The following is a 20,854-nucleotide window of genomic DNA, read 5'->3' as shown; positions in this document are numbered from 1 at the left end:
TGTTAGTACAAACTACAGATGCCATGAAAGAGACCTGCATTCTTTGCGGACCATTAATCAGCATGATTAAAAGGCTGCATTGCTGACCCTTCAGTCTTTCTACGTTACCACAAAGAAATTAAAATAAAGGATGTAAAAGCACACTTACAGAAACACTTAACAAGGGGGTGGCCCAACTTTCAGATTTGCAAGCACTAAAGGGTCGAATAATTTAAAGTACTGCATGCCACTGAGTTAGGTATAGTAGACGGGTGTGACAGGGCTTGCAATAGAACACGAGTGCCCAGATTAATAGTTTTAAGATAAGCAAATATAGACTAAACCAAAGCAGTTTGTTGCAAGTTTTGAACATGCTCACTGAGGATAAAAGGGTATTTGAATTTAGAGTTAATCTGCAATCATAAGCCATACGTTCCTTGAGCAATAATTTAAACACATAGAAAAAACTGTAGAAGAAAGGCATAACCTCACCCTCGAAAAAAAAAAGCTGCAATGGATGGTAATCACTCTGATTACTAATGTGAGAACTACAAAATAAATTGGATTGGTTAAAGTTAAGCACTCCTGGTTTAGTCCCTTCTGCTTACATGCCAAACTTCCCATTACCTGATTCTTCTGTCTCCCCTTGTCTTCAGTTTTCACATCACTAGACTCATTAAAAATCCGCAGGCACTCTTCCATTGGATCAGAGTCAAAGTCCAATAACTTTTCAAGGCTTGAGTAATCAACATCGGAAGAAGCCTCAGAAGATGCAGAAGATCTAGAGTTTGCTAGCTTTGTTTGTTTGCAGCCTTTCTTTTTTTGATTTCGACTCAAGGATATTGTGTCAAGATCCTCATCATCAGAGTCTGAACTGAAGTTTAGCTGAGGGATAGCCTGCGACAGATTTGGTTCGTCGTCATCGCTCTCGTCACCAAACAAATCAACGTGGCTCAGTGAACGCTGCTTGGGCGCTGGTTTTGCTTTCTCGTCCCCCGACTTACTGACCTTTTGCTTATTCTCTAGAGCAGGCTGTCCAGACTTATGCACTTTGGAGTCCTTGAGCTTTGAGCTAGATGAGTGTCTGCCATTCTTGATTGCTGCTTCCTTCAGTTTTGATTCTTTTTTACCATTTCCACGCTTTTCAGAATCGCACTTCTTGCTAACTTCAATATTTTTTGTTTTCACGGAGTCACTCGAAGAACGAGACTTTTCCTTTCTTGCAGGGTCTACTTTTTCAGACTTGGATTTTTCACTCTTTGCTAAACTGGCAACCAACTTGGACTTTTTTAACTTTTCTTTGTTGTTTTTTTCATTGTTTTTTAGTTTCAAGTTTTCTTCCCCCTTCTCAGATTTGTCTTTTTCAACACTTTTCTTCTTTTCTTTGTTTCCTGTGTCCTTCGGATTGGAGACCTTGCTAATTTCATTTTTCTTTTCTTTTTCTTTAGGCATTTCCTTAACCTTGTTACCTTTGCTAGATATCTGGATGTCCTTTGCTGGTTTCTTTTTTTCTTCCATCCCATCCTCATTTATTTTTTTGTCTGCTTTTTTAATATCCTCAACATCGTACTGCACTGCTATCTCCTTTAGCTCCCGGGAAAACTGATCGAGCTTTTCCAGCTTAGCAGTTTTTTCTACCGAGGATACCTTTTTGCTTGGTTGGTCTTCCAGGGACTGCAGTGGGTCAGGAGGGCTTGACATGCTCTCTGGACTATGGTCATCTTCAGAGTCAGAAAACCTTGCCAACGGTTCAATACTAGTAATACTGCTGCAGTGTTTCTTCAAGAAAGGAGTGTAGGAATCCTCTTGACTAGTTTCCCTAACTCTTTTGGTCCTCTTCTGGTCTTTGCTGGCCTTGTTTAGCAGCCGAGCTGAGTAATTTGACAAAGGATCATACTCCAAGTCAGTGAGCGGCTTCGACTTGTCAACAACATACTTTCTGCTCACTACAGGGGGAGTCTTAGGAGCATGGGCCACAACCGTGGGGACGTATTCCATAGGGCATTTTTTGGACTTCAGGCCATCAGAAACATCCGAAGAGTACTTGCTCGACCCTTTAGCAGATGCTGACAGAGGAGTAGGGTTGTAGGTTGTGGTGTTATTCAGCAGATAGCTGCCTGGGTCATATTTTAAAATGGAAGATGTGTCCGATTTGGCTGTGGCTTTTTTGTGTTCATCTCTGGAAGCTTGCAATGAAGCTTCAGATACACTGTAGTCTTTCTTGGTCTCAAGGAGCTCTGCATACCTCTTCTGTTCCCTCTCCACCTCACTCTTGACTGCTTCAATAGCTTGGTTGACCCGCTCCAATTCCAGGATGTCAAGCTGAGAATCTGGAACATCATGTGCTGAGACATCTTCCTCTCTGGTGGAAGCCTTGGAAAGGTCAGGGCTGTATGGATCATAACTGAGTTCTGCAGAAAGAAGAAATAATTGCAATTAATTTTTTGGTTCTGGAGCAAGACAAACTTTAGATGCAAACAAAACAACGTATAAAATTGGATTAACAGTTGCATCCACTTATTCAAGATTTTTTAACTTCAATGTAAATCACAGAAACCCTAGAATATGAAACTGAGCTTTGTTGATTTTGACCAATATGCCCGGTTTTAGGAAACCAAAAGCCTTTTGCCAGTTAAGTTCTGCAAGATGGATGTGTTCTCGGATGGTTTTGCCTGGCAGTATGGATCGGAGGGATGGAAGTACAGCTTTCCTGGCACAGGTGACTTAGAAGACAGGAATCAAGCGCCTGGTCCTCTCCAAGCATCAAAAGCCTAATTCTGGCACATATGCGCTCAGCAATAATGGAACAGAACATGGAATACAATATTATGTTTATTGAGTGATGGGTCTATGACCAGAATTAAAGCGTTATAAGGTAACAAACGAGGAAAAAATCGAATTGAAGATAACAGGTCTAAGAACACAGAGTATGACTAAGGTTTAGGAGCTCCAAGAGAACAAGGCAGGCTGGTCCCCTGACAGGATCTTAATTTTTAAATGCACAGCTTAAACAAACTGTACCCGTAGTTTAATTTACAGTACTGACGCTCAATTATTCATTATATTTCATAGAAATAATATATATACATACATAATCTAGTTTTTCCTCCTTTGAATCCATTTTATGTAACATTTAAAGTAAGTTCTGCAAGGCCCCACTAACCTCAGCATCTTCATAGGCAGAAAACTGCACAGCAGTAGGATAATCCCATCAATTGCAAACATAAGAAATGGGAGTCCTCTTCCTCAGACCTACATTATCCAACTCAACAAATTGTACGGTAAAGTATGTAAACACAATAAAAAAGTAAACATCTTCGCTCAGTGTACACAGAAACTAGTGAAATGAGCTGTGGTTTGTAAATTAATGAGTGACTCCAACTTATACAAAGCACTGATACACTGGAAGTGGGTTTGGTTTTATATCCAAAGAGGTAGGGATCATGTAAACCAACAGGCAAGAACATTATGTCCTTCAACAGAATACTAGAAGTCTGTAGAGGTTAGTTTTGTCCTGTATTATGCTTGCCCCAGGAACATGATTAGAGGCCTTCCCTCTGAGCCATGGCATCTGTATATAAGCTAAATCCTCGCTCCCATTTCCCTACAGGTCCCAACTAGGGCGGAGTCATAATTCCTGGTCTTCAGTCGGATGCCAAACACTAGGCAAACAAAAATATAATGTATGTGTGTGAATAAATATGTATTGAGTCACATACTCGGCATACTCCTATCTAGTGTTGGGTCCAGATGTTTACCAATCATCTTCGAAGCAGTTTGGGCCACAAGACTTGCTCTGACTCCAATGCACCATGACACTGATTCCACCTCCGATCATTTGCTGCTCGGTGGAAGAGTAGTGTAAGAGAAGAGCAGTGTCAAAGAAAGAGTGCTGTGCATTGTAAAAGGAAATAGGAAAAATCTGTGAAAATCACTGGCTTCCGGTGAGGAGGGTGGGCACATGTGAATCTACAGCACTACATGTCACCAACATACGGTTATGGTAAGCAATAATTTGCTCATAGCATGTGTGGCTATAGATACACATGCTATGCATAGACTGTAAAGCGGTTTCCCTTGAAACCATTGTCCAGCAAGCACATGATGCAGATATTGGCAACAGTATTCTTAAACAGCTTGGCCTACTAAAGGCTGGTGATGGGCTAGAATATCCAAATTGTAGTGCTTAGTTAACATGTTTGGAATAACCAAGTGACATGTTTGTGGTTATCAGTTAAAGGGAAGTTAGAGCAAAGCCAAAATCACATATTTTGTGCCTAGGGGCACTGTAGATGAGATGTATTTGACAATACATACCCTATTTCCCAATTTAGAGATGGGGCGGCCCTTGTAGAGTTTGGCAAAGGCTACAAAAAGTTGATTACATGTAGACTTAGTTCATCAATGTAATACAGGAGCGTCATCTTAACATCTAGGGTGTGAATGGCCCTTTCTGCTATGGATTCTGGTTGATGGCATCTCAATGGTTTGGTTCATGTGGAAAGGTGAAACAACCTTTGGCAGAATATTGGGGTTGCTTCTTAGGACCAACCAAACCTTCTGGACCTGAAAGAACTCTTCAGTATGTTAACAGCTTGGAGCTTGCTAATGTGCAGGAGAGCTAGTTGCTACTAGAAGCCACATTCCAGATCTGCTGGATAAATTTAATATAGCAAGATATAGTTTTTTCAAGTACCTGCAGATCAGGAGTTTTTTTCTTAAGAAAAAAGGAGGGCCAGGCGGATTTAATACAAGCAATATTATGGAGACAATAGAGCAAAGCGGGGTGTGCTCCATTCGATATTTCTATGCCCAGCTGGCTGGTACGAAGAAGGACGACATTGATAGATATGGTATTAAATGGGCTGGGAAATTAGGGATATCGGGGGAGGTTTTTCAGTCGTCCTTGGAGTTAGGTTGCTCACTCTTCTATTCTGCCCCACTACAATCGCAACATTTCAAAACGCTGTACCAACTATATCACACGCCAGATCGCATAGCACAGTGGGGTGCAACTTCAGGGATTAGCTGTTGGCGTTGTAATGCTATGGCTGCAGATAGCATCCACATATTTGCGCTCTGTCCCAAATTAAGGCCTTTATTAAAGGGTATTGAGGATTTTATGGCCCATACATTTGTTTTAAATGTAACCCTAACACCGACTGTAATTATGTTAGGAGTTAGGGGTTGTGAAGGCGCCCATAGTGAATTCTTATTCGTAGCGATGGCGGTCCTCAGGTTGTTGATTGCTAGAGTTTGGCTGGATCCCCTTCCCCCGGGCTTACAACAGTGGATTGCCTTATTATTGGGGACGTTTAACCTCGAAAAGGGTATATTTGAGAAGAAAGGTAAAAGGATAAAAAGGTGGGGAAGAAAAATTTGGGAACCGGTACATCGTTGGAAAGAAAGGTCAGCTGCAAACATAGGCTGATGTACTAATTTCATCTTTAATGGTGGTGTTGTTTGGTTTTTTTTTTTTTTTTTTTTTTTTTTTTTTTTTTTTTAGTTATTCAAATTCTTTTCCTTTTTATTTCAATGGTTAGGTTTGGTATTAATATCTGTTTTTTCTTGATAGTAATTTTGATTTATTACATGTATTAAGTTATCTGTACTCTGTGTTGTGTGTGTGCCAGAAATAAAAATTTAAACAAAAAAAAAAAAAAAAAAATAGAAGCCACATTCCAAGCCACAAACTGTAGACCACTGGAGTGTAGGGATCTGTAAGGAGGGCCCACAAGTCATGTGAAAACCACAAGTCATGTGAAAACCACAGTAAGGTTCCACAAGGACATTTTGAGAGGTACTATCCACAGGCCCTTTATGAAAGCCTTAGTGACAGGAAATTTGAAAAGTGAGGAGTGTTGCCTGTGATTAGATTTAGACGATTGGGAGGGTAAGCAAACTCTAGCCTTATAAAGATGCAGTACAGAGACCTTAAAATGTCTTGTCTTGGCAGAACTACTAGGCCTGTCTTACTCAGATCACTGCTAGTAGGATGAGAGCCATGGACACCGGCCTCATTTTGTCACTATGTACGGGATGAGGGGGTAGTGGATGAAAAGCACAGGCAGATATCCCTCGCCAGTTCATCCATTTTCCATTGCCCATAGCCTAGAGGGCAGGTTCCTAGAGGCTAAGTTTTGTCACTTTGCATTTTCTGAGGTGGCAAACAGGTTTGAGGCCTGGGATTGGCATGGATGGAAGTAGCTGTTGAAGAATTGTGGGTTGAGCTCCCACTCATTGACTTGTTGATGCATCCAGAGAACGTTTTTTCTTAGTCCCTCGAAAATCCCAAGCCAACAAATTAATGTTGTTCCGGATTGCCCAGATCTACAGCCCTTGAGCCAGTGCAGAGCATGGGGAGCTGGGGCGTGGCAAGTGGTTCCTGCATGTAATGCATGGTCGCTGTGTTTTCCTTTTTGGATGAGGATGGTCTTGCCTAAAATTAGTCTGAAGAAGGCTGTGAGGGCTAGAAGGGTGTCTCGTTTCAGGTAGTTGATGTGCTGCCGCTGGTGATGAATGGTCCAGGAGCCTGGTATAGTCAAGTTGTTGAGGTGAGCACCACACAAGTGATATCAGTGGAAACACAGAAGAGTGTCTAGAAAAGATCTGCAGAGGAACAGGGTACTGCTATTCCACCGTACAAGAGAGTAGTGAGCCCTGGTAGTTATCAATATCTGATCTTCCAAGTGCCCTTTTGTACTGGATCACTGCCTCACAAAGCACTCCTGGAACAGTCACGGGTACAACCCAGCATGTGGCACTATTTCGATGAAGGAGGCCATCATCCACAACAGATTCATAACAGTCCTTACAGTGAGACAACGTTATTTCTGACAAAAATGCAAAAGCCATTCAAATTCCTCACCCTGTTAGTTGGATTATGCTTTCCATGTGACAGCATTTAGTACGGAGTTAAAGAAGGGCAGAATTGGCTGGAGTTGATATGCTGGTGGTGAAATCTAACCCGAATAGGGACACTGCTGTTTAAGTGTGTTCTAGGCATTGTTGACTGCTACTTCTCATGATCTATCAGTCATTCACGTATGGCAAGTCGTGTATGGCCTTGCTGCACTGGTGTGCTACCACTAGGCTCTTTTAAACTTTTCACCAGTAGTGACTCCAAAAGTTAATAGCTTGACCTGCCAGAGTTGTCCACTTACCATGAAGCGGTGAGTTGGGGGCGATGTAAAAAACTGCACCTTTCACATTTAGCATGGACATGAAGTTGCCCTGGGGGAACAGTAGGGCGGCATCCTGCATGGTGAACCTAAGGTGTTCAGCGAGGATGAGCCTGTTAAACAGCTGGAAGTCAAGGATCCACCAGGGGGAGCCATCAATCACACAGATCAGGAAGTAGAGGGAGAACCCTCCTTTGCCTTGTTGGTGTGGGGCAAAGATTGGATGGCACCCCTGGCAAGGAGTGCCATGGCCGCTTTCTCAAACAGCTGAAAGTGATCTTGGCTATAGACATAGTGGCAGGGTGAGATGTTGGTTGACAATACCCTCCAACTGAGAGAAGTCTCAAACTTCCTACAACAAGTGACGTGATGTGGGCATAGGTGGATGGAGTCATTATTTGTTGCCCTTGGAGCATTAAAAACAAGCATTTGCAATGCAATAGGTCTCGCATTAGGAAAGTTTGAGCTATTTGTACTGTAAATGACAATTGTTTTATTTATGTGTTGGTTTTGAAAATAGCGAAATTAATAGCTTTGTCATTTACAATGCCAATAGTTATAACTTTCGCAAATGTGACACCTATAGCATTTGTAATGCAATATGTGTTGTATTTATGTGACTTACGTGTATTGATATTACAAATAACAATGGCTTAATTTTTTAAAATAATTAATACTTAAATAAAAGTTATAATAATTTATAATGGCAGTAGCTTAAACTTTTGTAAATAACTTTAGTGAAGGATATGTTCAGTGTATTATATTGTGACGAAAATCCAAGAACAGAAGTGAAATATTAACCTCTTTTTGTGATATTTGTAATAAAGCTTGAACCATTGAGAGAACATATTTGAACCAGTTGTTGTTGAATAGTTGCACAGATTGATGCTGTGGTGGCGCTGAGTGATGTTGTGGTGGCGACGAGTGATGCTGAGGCGTTCAGTGATGCTGTGGTAGCGCATAGTGATGTTGTGGTGCCCCTGAGTGATGCTGTGGTGATGCGATAGATAGATAAAGTGAGTGCGATAGATGGAGTGAGTGCGATAGATAGTTAGAGGGCGATAGATCGATAGAGGGCGATAGATCGATAGAGGGCGATAGATCGATAGAGGGCGATAGATCGATAGAGGGCGATAGATCGATAGAGGGCGATAGATCGATAGAGGGCGATAGATCGATAGAGTGAGGGCAATAAATAGATAGATAGAGCAGACCCTCCAGCTTATCGAGATTTGCAAAAAAATTGCGAAATCGGCCGATCTCGGGAAATGCCGCGATATTTGCAAAAAAGCCCGCGAAATTTGCCGTTTCCGCCCGATCGCCATCTTTCCGCCCATTTCCGCCTTAAAAGAAGGAGCGCGAGGCAAAGAAGGAGCGCGAGGCACCCATTTTCCCATTCCCCCCAGGATTGACCCAGGCGAGAGAAGAGAAGGAGCCAGGAGGTCGAGGACGGCGGCCGAGCGAGGGAGAAGACCAGCACCACAGCAGCAAGAGGGGTAGAGAGCACGAAGCGGCAGCGACACACACGAAGACTCTTCCTCAGAGACCAGGGCGAGCAGAACACAGGTAAGTCCGTCCTTCACGCTGGTGGGGGCCCGCCGCACACATAGGGAAGAGCGCTGCCCGGGTGGGAGGGGGGCAGTGGAGATGTGGCCGACCGGCCCCCGGCCAGGGCTGCGTGTTTAAAGTCCCAAGTTTGCTGGCTGTAAGGCTCGGTGCGCTGGGGTTTGACCGGGACTTAAGTAAACTGTTTACAGCATCAGCCAGCCACGTCTGGCTCGCGAGGGAGCGGTGTCTGCTTGGGAAAGCGCAGTGAGTGTAATTCTGTCGCCTTAGGTAAGCAGATCAAGGGACAATTCAAGAATTTCAACATCAGGTCAAGGTCAGCCTGAATAGGTAATTCTTCCCGTGAATTGAATTGTTTCTTTCAGCACTGTGGCAACAGCCTTCTATGATTTATTTTGTTTCTCCAGCAATGCCTTTGTCAGAGCACTGACAGCGCGTGATTTCTTCCTACGGTCCATGTGCTGTTGAGAAACAGGTTTTTGTGAAGGAATTATTAAGGCGCAGGATGGGCGGCGTCACCATCCTTCAGTAATCCGCGTCCGCGCATGTTGTTCTCACGGATGCTCTCCCTTGCGCCACTATCAGTCCCTGAACATTGGGGTCAGACTTAGAGAAGCATTCCAGCAGAAAAATAGATCAGAGCTTTGGAAACTGAGCGACAGTAATGGGGGAACAGTTCTAAAAGTGATTATAAACCGCTCCGAAGAGTGGAAAATGTGATCTCTAATTAGTTATGCATACGTTCTTTGACATTGGCATACTTGGAAAAGAGGTGCTGGCTTACACACTTTTCGTATTACATAAGTGTGGCTATTTGTGGTGAAATGAAATACTAGTAGTTATTTATAGAAAATAACTTCTGTCTTAGGTACAAGTGGGGGTCAGTCCCAGCCCATGGGATTTCCCAAGACAGGTTTACCAGCAGGCGCGGTCCTTCTTCTGCCTTCATCAGTTCCAGAGGTGTTGTGAAGAGGGTACTGAGGGTGCCACGTTTATAACCAGGTGTGAGTGACACCTGCCTGTTACAGGAGTTTCCCCTTAGAAGTTTGTGCATGGTGTTTTTACAGGGCAAGAAAGATTTATTTGGAACAACCATAGTGGCTGAGGGCTTTAACTCCCAATGTCGCTGGGCCCAGCCTGTTATGGGGTTTGAGCAACTGGGCCAAGTACCCTTAAACATCTAGGTCTCAGTGGCAGCTCAGGTACAGCAGTTTAAGGCTTCTTGGGGAGGAGGTAGGTGTAAGGGGAGCACAGACTGACAACCCCATTATATTATTGTCCAGGTAAATTCATGCTTTTATGTAAAAAAGAGTATTTATCTACTGTTGCAAATGGGTTCCTACCCTTTAATTTTCTTGGATTTTTGACTTTGTGATCACCCAGTTTTTGGAAATTTTACTTTGAGTGAGTCTTACTAATTGTGCCATACCCTTGGCGTTAGAACTGGGGGTCTCTAGTTGGCAATGGCTTGCACCTTTGACTAAAAAGGGACCCTTGCTTCAAGTCAGAGAAAGGGGATTGCACTTCTGGATAACCCCTGCTCACTTGACTTCTGAGTTTTGAAATGAGATTTTTATTGATGTTTTGTAATTGAATTATACAAAGGATTGATGTATGCTGTTAATGAAATGACCCAAGAACATGTCTGCCTTTCCTTCTAGGGGAGCAGCCCGTAAGTCTCTACTATACATATACACCCCAGTTCAGAGATCTGGGCCAAAATCCATAGTTTGTTTTGCTCACATGCCATTCCAGTTTGAACCCAGCCATATGCAAATCAGTCTTGACCCTGTGCCCCATGGGTACAGTCCAGCCCGAACTGCCAAGCCAAGTCCTCCCTGGACTGGAAACAAGCATCCAAGGACAGGTTTCGGGCTTTCAGCCCTCATCAGCATTGATAGCTTGATTCCAGTGCCATGGAGAGCACGGAACTCACGTCTGACCATACCCGTCCCACTCGCTCCGAGACCTGTCTCTGCCTCCAGCATGCCTAGTCTGAAACCTGTGGGAGCCTGCGGGCACCGGGGGCTGTACATCGTTTTGTTTATGCTTTTTGTCACAGGGTTGAGCACAGATGAATGCACTATTATTTTAGCTGTGCAGGTTTTGTCTGCATTCTTCACCACTTGGAAAGTCTTGTCCTGAATCTTGACCCTTTTTCATGATTTTTTACTTGCACTGTACTGATTTTTTGTCCTGAATCTAGACTTTTTCAAGATTTTTTTTCTTGCACAGTACTAAATTTGTGTCCTGAATCTTGACCCTTTTTCATGATTTTTTACTTGCACTGTACTGATTTTTTGTCCTGATTCTAGACTCTTTTTCAAGATATTTTTTCTTGCACAGTACTACATTTTTTGTCCTGAATCTAGACTCTCTCAAGATTTTTTTCTTGCACAGTACTAAATTTTTTGTCCTGAATCTTGACTCTTTTTCAAGAATTTTTACTTGCACTGTACTTCAGTTTCAAGAGCCATTGGCCCAGCTGCCGCAGCGCACTGGTAAGTTTGGTGTCCTGGGCACCTGTTGAGTTTACTAACTCTTTATTTGGGTTCTTTTGCAGAGCATCACAGGGAAGAATCTGCAGTTTCAAGAGCCAGAATTGGGTCAGCTGCCACAGCGCACTGGTAAGTTTGGGGTTGTGGGCACCTCTGGGGAATTTCATAATTGTTTATTTTGGTTTGGGGCAATGGGGAATTTCATAATTGTTTATTTTGGGGCAATTCTTTCACTTTCTTTGCACGTGGCTTTGACATTTTAAATTTTCAGGCACTTGGAGCTTTTCAACAATTGCTATGGCTTTTTCCCCCTGCGCTTTTCTCTCTGTCTGTTTGCTCAACACCGTTCGGGGACTGGCATTTACCATTGCAGTTATGGCCCAACACGTTTGTCACTGTACTTGTGCTTCAGGGTTGCATGCATTTCTTATCGTTGAGCATCGGCGCTTTATGAACTTTCCATTAAACAATTGCCTTTCCCCCCTTCCCTATCTTTGTAGGTGAGTTAACTGACTGCGCCACAACAGCGAGATCTTCTGTCTTACAAGGGAGCAGCAAGCCACCACAAGAAAAGCAGAATGGATAAGTTTATGCTGCACCCTGCAAAGGGTGTGAAGCACAGATCACATCTGCCCACCCAGATAACCGCAGCAGACCGGGCCAGAGACTACAGCACCGTGATGCACGCTGACGGTGGGGTGCCGTTTTGCAGTGTGTGCAATGTAGCGGTGGACCACATCCGGAAACACACTGTGGATATGCATGTGCGGTCCCAAAAACATTTGAAGCGCTGTTCAGATGATCCTGACCTTCAATCGTCTCCAAAACGTGCACGGCAGATGACAGTGAACTCGCTATTCACAAAGAGTACAGCTGCCAGTGCCGCAAACCATGAAATGATAAGTGAGTGGGTTAACGTCTGCACCGCGTTGAACATTCCGCTCAGCAAAACCGACCACCCTGTGTTGCGCAAGTTCTTACACGAGCGAGTACAGAATGGTGGAGCGATACCTGGGAGTCAGCTGCAACAACGTTATCTCCCTGAGAGATATACAAGTGCCAAGAACGAGCTGAAAGAGCTATTGAAAGATCAGAAGATCAGCGTTATCTTTGACGAAACACCAGATGTCGAAGGGCGGTGTGTTTTGAATGTGCTAGTTGCAGTAGTCTCTCCGCAGGGTGCCCGTCAGATCCATACCTACCTGGTGGACACAGTCTTCCTATCCCAGTGCAACCATGGGACTGTAGCGCAAGCTGTTGTAAAGGTGCTCACAGAGTACAGCATAGACTTCCAGAACGTTGTTTCCTTCAACACTGACAACGCGGCATACATGCTCAAGGCATTCAACACAGTGTTGAGGAATCTGTACCCAAACTCCATCCACATCACCTGCTTGGCACACATCATGAATCTTGTTGGAGAGTCATTTAGGAAGCCTTTTGTGGAGCTAAATGCTTTCCTGCTGTACTTCTCCCGCATCTTTTATATGGCTGGCAGCAGAAAGAGAAGGTACCTGCACCATCTTGCAGAGAACCATGGGATGAAGGCACGGGTGGCACCGGACCCTTGCAGTACCCGCTGGAATTCTTGGTTTGCCGCTGTGCAGTACCACTGCAAGCACTTTGAGGCCTATGCTGGGTTTGTGGAGTCAGAGATGCAACTCAGCAAGTCTCCCCCAGATTCCCTTGAAAATCTACAGAAGATTTTTAACACCGACCAAAGGGAGTGCATTAAAGTCCAATTGGACATTGTGGCAGAAAAATGCCAAAGCATTTTAAACCTGATGGAGTTATTCCAGAGTCAGACACCAGTGACCATGAAGGTATACCATTATTTGGAGGACCTCCACATGAACTTAACCAACAATTCAGTCCTCACTGTGGAGTCACTACAGCCGTTTGTACAGACCACTGCAGGGGCAAAATTAAGCCTGGCACAGAAAAAAAAAATAACAGCCCAGCTTAATGAAGCTTTTGAACATTCACTAGAAAAGGTGGCCAAATACATGGGGGAGGCCCAGCCAGGCATACAATTCTTGAAACAAGTGCGCCTCTTCAACCCTGCGCGACTCAGCATCCTGCCTAATGGGAAGAGTGCCTATTCAGCACTCCCTGGTTTCAGCGAAGTTCCCGATCAGGAGCTTCGCCTCTACTTTGGGAATGTAGGGCCAGAAGCAGTGCAGGCGTCTGTTTCTGGACTTATTGACACCGACCTCTTTTGGCGTGGGCTGGCTGACCGCATTCCAGCTCTTTCCCAACTTGCAGCTGTGTACAAGGACTGTGTCACAAGCTCTGCAGATGCTGAAAGGAGCAACAGTATATACAAAATTATTCTCTCTTCCAGACGACGGTCCCTTTCAGAGCAATCAATCCGGGCATTATTGTTTTTACATTACAACCAGCAGCACAATACTGGTCTAGATTTGTAGTGCTCTGAAGAACTGAACGTACGTGGCCAAGATTAACATGCCTTTTAACAAAAAAAAATGGGCTGAATTGTAAATAAACAAAATGTACATAGCTCCATGTTGTCAAATAACTCAAACAGTAAGATATCTGTGTTTGGTGTTGCAAAAACCACAAAATAAAGTGCCGCTAAATTTCCATTTTTGTGCCACTAAATTTTCATTTTTGTGCCGCTAAATTTGCCAATCCATGCCGCTATATCCTGGGGGGTCTGATAGAGGGTGATAGATAGATAGAGGGAGGGAGGGCGGTAGAGGGAGGGAGGGCGGTAGAGGGAGGGAGGGCGGTAGAGGGAGGGAGGGCGATAGAGGGAGGGAGGGCGATAGAGGGAGGGAGGGCGATAGAGGGAGGGAGGGCGATAGAGGGAGGGCGATAGAGGGAGGGCGATAGAGGGAGGGCGATAGAGGGAGGGCGATAGAGGGAGGGCGATAGAGGGAGGGCGATAGAGGGAGGGCGATAGAGGGAGGGCGATAGAGGGAGGGCGATAGAGGGAGGGCGATAGAGGGAGGGCGATAGAGGGAGGGCGATAGAGGGAGGGCGATAGAGGGAGGGCGATAGAGGGAGGGCGATAGAGGGAGGGCGATAGAGGGAGGGCGATAGAGGGAGGGCGATAGGGGATTATGTAGCATATAATTATGTGGCACTGAGTGGTATTGTGTGGAGTATGTGTTGCATTCAGTAGAGTGTAATTATGTGGTGTGTAATTAGGTGGCACTAAGTGGTATTTGGAGTGAATGTTGCATTGAGTGCTGTGTAATTATATGGCATGTAATTATGTGGCACTGAGTGGAATTTGGAGTGTATGTTGCGTTGAGCGCAGTGTAATTATGTAGCATATAACTATGTAGCATATAATTATGTGGCACTGAGTGGTATTGTGTGGAGTAGCAAGATTCAGAAAGAGAGGTTACGATGGGATTACTCTTAAGAAAGCCGAATCAAGGGTAGATCGACTGAAGAGAGAAGCTACATTGAAAGCCAGTAGGTCTGGATTTAATGTGTTAGCATGCTGTGTAAGCGCATTAAAGTCAGTCAAGCAACAAAATAGTAGCCTATAATGAAGTCTCCCTACTGGCTGTTCAATGCAATCGGTGATAAGGAGACTGATGGATACATCAACACTGCCATGGGTTTGTTCCTTTTCCACTGGTCTGAGGCAAGAGTTGACTAAGTCTCAAGCCAGTGTCTGAGAGGCTGGTCCAAGAAATCAATGGTAGAAAGCGGTGCACCTGAAGCTATATCTTTATTATAAGCAGTAAGTCTGCTTGACAGATGCGCTGTCAGACCCCAGACCTAGAAAGTATCGCCAGAGCAAAGGGAAAATCCTCCAAGGAAAGGTGCCCTGGACGACCTCCCAATTCTTTGTTTTACTGTTGAGTCAAGCCAATCCCAGGACTGTGTGAGAGTAAGGGGTGGGTGCCTTTAGGGTTTCATTCACCACTTGTACTTCTCAGCTAATTTCACGATCTGAGCGAGGGTTGCCACCTGTCCAGTACTTTACTGGCCCAGTCAGTAAGCGTATGTAAAGCTAATCAAAATACTAAAGATAGCAGCAAAAGCTGCCATTTTGCTATTTTTGAAACAGCAACTTCAGGGAAGAAAGTCGCTTCAAAGATATTTTCGAGCTATCTTGTGATTTCTTACGACTATTAAAGCAAAGAGATGTAGAATTGCTATGTAAAAGGCGATTCAGAGAGAATTGTATTGAAGTACCAAAACAAAGCATTTACGGAATCTCAAAACATAACCAAATGGCGGGTATTTTTAGCAGAGACAGGTGGAAACCCTTTAAGCCGGGGCTCCGGAGGCTGAGTTTCTACTGCCACGGGCACATCGTTGCAGGCCCCGGGCCCAACAACTGGTGGCGTAGGTAGGTTTTCTCCCAGACACCCTAGTGCTTGCCGCCCATAATGCAGTGGCAGTGACTGCTCTCTGGCTTAGATTTCACCCGGAAAATTACGTCAGCTTTTGGAAGATACTAAAAGAAAGGAAGTGTCTGGCGTCTGGCCGTGTGGAAAATATACCATCCCCTCTCTTTGTGTGCGTGCGCTCTTTCACTAGAAAAATAATCCTACAGTACCAGCATTGCTCATCTGTAACGTATGTGGAAAGGAGCGACCTTTTAGAGGAAGAAAGTGTGGGTCATAAATCGACTGTAACAAGAGCTGCTTTCGGAACCTGTTGGACTACACTTGCAGTCAGTGCCCTGACTACCGCATAACTTTCGGCCAGTAAATGAAGCCGGCCTCGGTGGCTCGGGCTGTGATTGAGTAAACAAGGGCACATTCCTGGGCAGTCGCTGTGCCACTGTGTACACTCGTGCTCCAGCCCTCGCCCGGCCGCGGGCGCCGCAGCTGTGCCGTTTGTCATTTGAGACTCTCGGCCAGGTTAGATTTTAACAAGGTGGCTTTGTCTGGGATTCGTAGAAGTGTAGAGAATATTGCTTAACTGCAGTAGCCATTTTTAGGGCTCGGCGACGTCACCACTTCGTCAGAAGTGGGGCGGAGCTGCAAGGGAGCCCTGGACGAAAGTGAGGCCTGGAGCGCAAAGGGGGCGGGGCAAGAAGAAACAACGAGCATCCGTGCGAGCAGCCGCCGCAGCCGCAGCCATCTGAAGAGCCCCGGTAAGGATCGCCAAAGTCCCTCTGTCTAGCTGCCCGTGACACCCAACCACCGTGTGTGTGTGTGGGGGGGGGGGGGGGGGGGGGGGGGCGGCGGCGTGTGTATGCGTGTGTGTCTGTGTGTGTGCAGAGGGGTGGGGGGAGGCAGCGTGTGTATGTGTGTGCACGCCTGTGTGTGTGTGTCTGCGTGCATGCAGAGGGGTGGGGGCTGGGTGCGTGCATGCAGAGGGGTGGGGGGGTGTGTGTGCGCCGTTAATGCATGCGAGAGAAGCGAAAGCAGGGGCTGTGAGTTCGTCTGCGCAAGCACGGCGGAGACGCGCGCTCCCGCGGTCAAAACTGAGACTGCAAAAGCGCGCGTCTGACTGTTGTCCACATTCCCAAATACGGATCACAATAGTTGTCGAAGCAGACTGCAATCAATGCTTACGCATTGAATGCAGGTCGTGCTTCGACCTAAAAACTCATCTCTGCAGTTACTTATAAAGCCATCCCACTGGAAGGTCTTGGTCTGTTGGGAGTCTTTAATGGTTTGCTGCTGGTACGGTGGTGTCTGACCCAAGGCTGCATCTTTGGCACAGCCCCGGTACTGCTGTCGGTAGAAGGCAGACCTGAAGATAGGGGACAGCAGGGCTTCCATGGCCTTAACAATATCCCGGTTCTTTTTTAACTTCAAGCTTCTGTTGACTTGGGGACGAACAGGAGCGAAGCAGATGCTCTCCATTAAAAGGGAAATTGAGAAGGTGCTATTGCATCTCATGCCAGAATCCGGAGGTTCTATGCCAGGCAGGCCTCCAGAGAGGGTTGCTGGTGCTTATTTCACCGACATCAGTGTCCACGCACCCAGGGCACATCTGATACTGGCATTGCTGATAACACTGCCAGCTCTTAATTCCGCATCCTATGGGCCACTTAGAGGCCCATAGGCTCCTTCACCTTTTCATAAAGATGACAATCATATTGTGAGGAGAGATGCCATTGGGTGGAAGCACCCAGTTCTAGGTATTTGCCAGCAGCATCCGAGACTCATCCTTGGAAGGGTGCGGTCGTCCACCATTGCCTGCGCTGAGGCCCTTTTGCATGCAGTGAGCAGGACTAGGGGCTCAGGGAACCCAACCTCTGATATAGACAGCATCAGCAGGGCTGGCCTCATTTTTCTCAATCTTGAGTGTAACATCATAATGAGCTCCTTTAACTTAGTCGCAGTGCTTAGCATTTCCTTCAATATGGCAATGGGAAGCAGGTGGTGTCATCAAGGGGCAGGCCAGTCTTCCCATGGATCTTCTCCTCCGCAAGCATGTAGGGCTGATTGTATGGGTTCTTTGTGGGGTAAGACTGCTAGGTCAGAGTTTGTTTTCTGCAGCTGTTGAAGGGTGGTGGACTAACTCAAGTCTTTAAATCTTTTGGATAGGTGGTATAGAGGGCTTGAAAATAGGATCCTCCTTGGAGGCCAGTCTCCAATTTTTCAGAATTCTATTTGTTCCCTGGGGCTTCGTGTGGATGGGGCCAGTGTCCGGGTGGATTAAGAATTGTTTTTGTTTTGAGTCCAGGACATCAGAGAGCCTCTTGAAGATAGAGACCTCGGTGGTAACAGATTTCTGTGTTGAAAAGCAGACCAGCTTGATGGATTTTAGCAGATCCTTGGAAGGCATTGACTAGGTCTCTTGATGCCAGAAAGTGGCAGTTGGAGGAGCCAGATCTGAAGGTTGGAGCCTTTTCTGCTTACCGCAGTGCTCAAAGCCAGACTCCCTCAGAAGCGGTTTGTTACCTCAAAGGGGCTGAAACTGACCTTGTGGTGTGTGGGGCACCTACAAAGCCAGGGGAAATCCACATTGTTTTCAGATCTGCACCAGAAACAGCACAGATTCCACCACAAGCTCTAGTTGTTGTTCGGCCTCAGATGCCTCCAAGAACAGGGTTTTGGGACTCTCGTTGTCTTTGCAGTTTCCAAGATTCAACCAGAAATTATTCTAGGGTTGTCAAAAGCTGAAATCCGCAGCCACAGTGCATCGTGAAATAAATGTCTGTGCCTGACATAAAACAAGAAGTTCTGGGAGTTGTAAGGAAAACTCTCAGTGGGCCCTGTGATGTTTTCTGGTCACGGGGTCAAAGTACAAGTAGCTGTAACTGAATAATTCTTCAAGGAACATGTCTGTTCCTGAGAGGCATTCTTGAACATACGAGCAATACGGCCGAAGAAACCACTCTGAGTGGGAGCCGCGGTACTCTGGACCAAAGGTGTAGTCACAACAGGTCTTCTGATTCAAATGTCTTCAAAGATAATAAAAGGTGCAAAGGTACAGGACCAACACTGCATACATGGCTGGAGTGTGCAGAGCATGTGCCACACATGCTTCGAACATACGTAAAGATATTACAGAGACTGTGGTAGCACCTGTGTAGTTATGGTTAGGTCAGAGTTCCAATTGGAAGAAAAAAAATTGTTTTGTTACCAACTTTGGACCAGTTAGATGAATCTGCATGAAACTTTCCATACAAATGTACATCCAAGTTTTGTTCCTCAAAAACAAGTTTAGTACAGATGCATCAAATGGGACCGAATTAAAAAAAAGGCGATATTTCCCATTTCACCTCACACAGGATTCTTTGTTTCAAATACAAACAAGTATTTGCAATGCAATAGGTCTTGCATTTGAGAGAGTTTGAGCTATTGGCATTGTAAATGACAATGCCTTTTATTTATGCGTTTTGAAAACCTGCAAGCTTTGCTAAAACATGTACTTTGTACTTACAGTCAGGGAACAAGTCCTAAAAAAAGAAGTGGGGGGACTAACCTAGTTAGGCAGTATTGCAAGTGACATCACGGCGAGCGACATCACAGCGCATGACATCACACATGGCATCACATGAATTGACATCTTAGAAAGTGGTATCACAAGCCATGACTATACAGGAAGTGGTATCACAAGAAGTGACATCAGATCTAAAGCCCTCACGTTTATGTTTAGCAGGTCTATCATGTGTACGTTTGAGCGCATTGCAAGGAAAATAGCACGGTGAGCTATGGAAGATTTGTGACTTCTACACCTTGCAATACCCCAGTTTTATGTAACACATCTTATTCATTCATTTACAAATTTATATAATTTACTGTACTTGTAATATGCACATGTTCCTGTAAAGCACTCTGACAACCCTACCGGAGTTGTCAGAGTACCGGCCCTTCGGACCACCCTACCTTCCTCGGAAGCGGTCGTCGCTCCTCACGCTCCCTGACCCTCCCGACTTACTGCTCTGCTCTCTGCTGCCTGGGATCTGCTGCTTGGGATCGTAGCGCTATACTGATCACTGCTGCCTGGTATCGTAGCGCTATACTGCTCATTGCTGCCGTCGCTCCTCACGCTCCCTGACCCTCCCGACTTACTGCTCTGCTCTCTGCTGCCTGGGATCTGCTGCTTGGGATCGTAGCGCTATACTGATCACTGCTGCCTGGTATCGTAGCGCTATACTGCTCATTGCTGCCTGTTACCGTAGCGCTATACTACTCACTGGTTTAATTTCCATTTGGGTACTGCTCGCATTGCCTGTTGCTGCATTTGTGCCCGATTCGCCTGTTTTCCACTGCCCATTCCACAGCGTTACTCCGACTGTGCCCCAATATCGTCCTGTTTCTCTTTGTTTGTGCTTCCATTTTGTTGTTTGAGCCAGTCCCTCCACCCCGCCCCCGCCTCCCATGTGAGAGCCCCTCGCTCCGCCCCCCTCCACTATCCACATATGTCAGATGCTTTTACGCGCAGCGGTCGCGCCACATGCGCGCCGAAGGCGCCCCAAAGGTAAGCCTGTCTACGCCCGTCCGCGCCTGGACCGCGCCCAGCGCCAGACCCCCTGGTCCCCGCCATACCCACCCCACTCGCTTTAGGTATGACGCCGCAACTCTCCTCGCCCTTCACCCCGGACACACACCACAATGCTACGAGGCTGCCCCGGGACGTACCCACGGTCCCTTCGCCTGCCGCTCCTGCAAATTTATCAGGGTTAAGACCCACACCACATCCACTAACCCCAAACACAGCTCCGACTCTAACCACCTGAAGTACATCCTGCTGAACACCCGCTCGGTCCACAGACACGCCACCGAACTCTGGGATCTACTCGACACTACATCACCGGACGTCGCCTTCCTTACGGAAACATGGATGAACGCATCATCAACACCCGACATCGCCATTGCCATCCCGCACAATTACAAAATCATCCGAAAAGACCGCACCGTCCAAACAGGAGGAGGCATCGCCATCGTCCATAAGAACTCCATCCGCATCACGACCAGCTCCGACGATAACCTTACAACCGCCGAACACCTCCACTTCCAGATCCACATCGGCCCATAGGACCTCACTCAGAGGCACCCTCATCTACAGGCCTCCAGGAACCCGTAAACAATTCAGCGAAGACATCACTGACTTCATTGGTCCACATGCCCTCGCCTCCGAGAACTACATTCTACTAGAGGACCTCAACTTCCACCTGGAAAAGAAAAACGACAGCAACACCACCACCCTTCTTGACAACCTGGCCAATCTCGG

General features: G+C 45.9%; 1 protein-coding gene across 1 annotated transcript in view; it reads right to left on the bottom strand.

Moving 5' to 3' along the window:
• The window catches only part of REXO1 (RNA exonuclease 1 homolog), a 195,590-nt gene that overhangs the window by 148,669 nt on the left and 26,067 nt on the right, over window positions 1-20,854 (bottom strand). Inside the window, exon 2 of the mRNA XM_078669900.1 lies at window positions 607-2,390. Coding sequence (XP_078526026.1) covers window positions 607-2,390 — 1,784 coding nt within the window. The remainder of the gene's footprint in view (window positions 1-606; window positions 2,391-20,854) is intronic.

The sequence above is a fragment of the Lissotriton helveticus genome, chromosome 12, assembly GCF_964261635.1.
Source record: "Lissotriton helveticus chromosome 12, aLisHel1.1, whole genome shotgun sequence".
NCBI classification, from domain to species: Eukaryota; Metazoa; Chordata; class Amphibia; order Caudata; family Salamandridae; genus Lissotriton; species Lissotriton helveticus.
The sequence above is the reverse complement of the archived record's forward strand: the minus strand, read 5'-3'. Positions and strand labels throughout refer to the sequence as shown.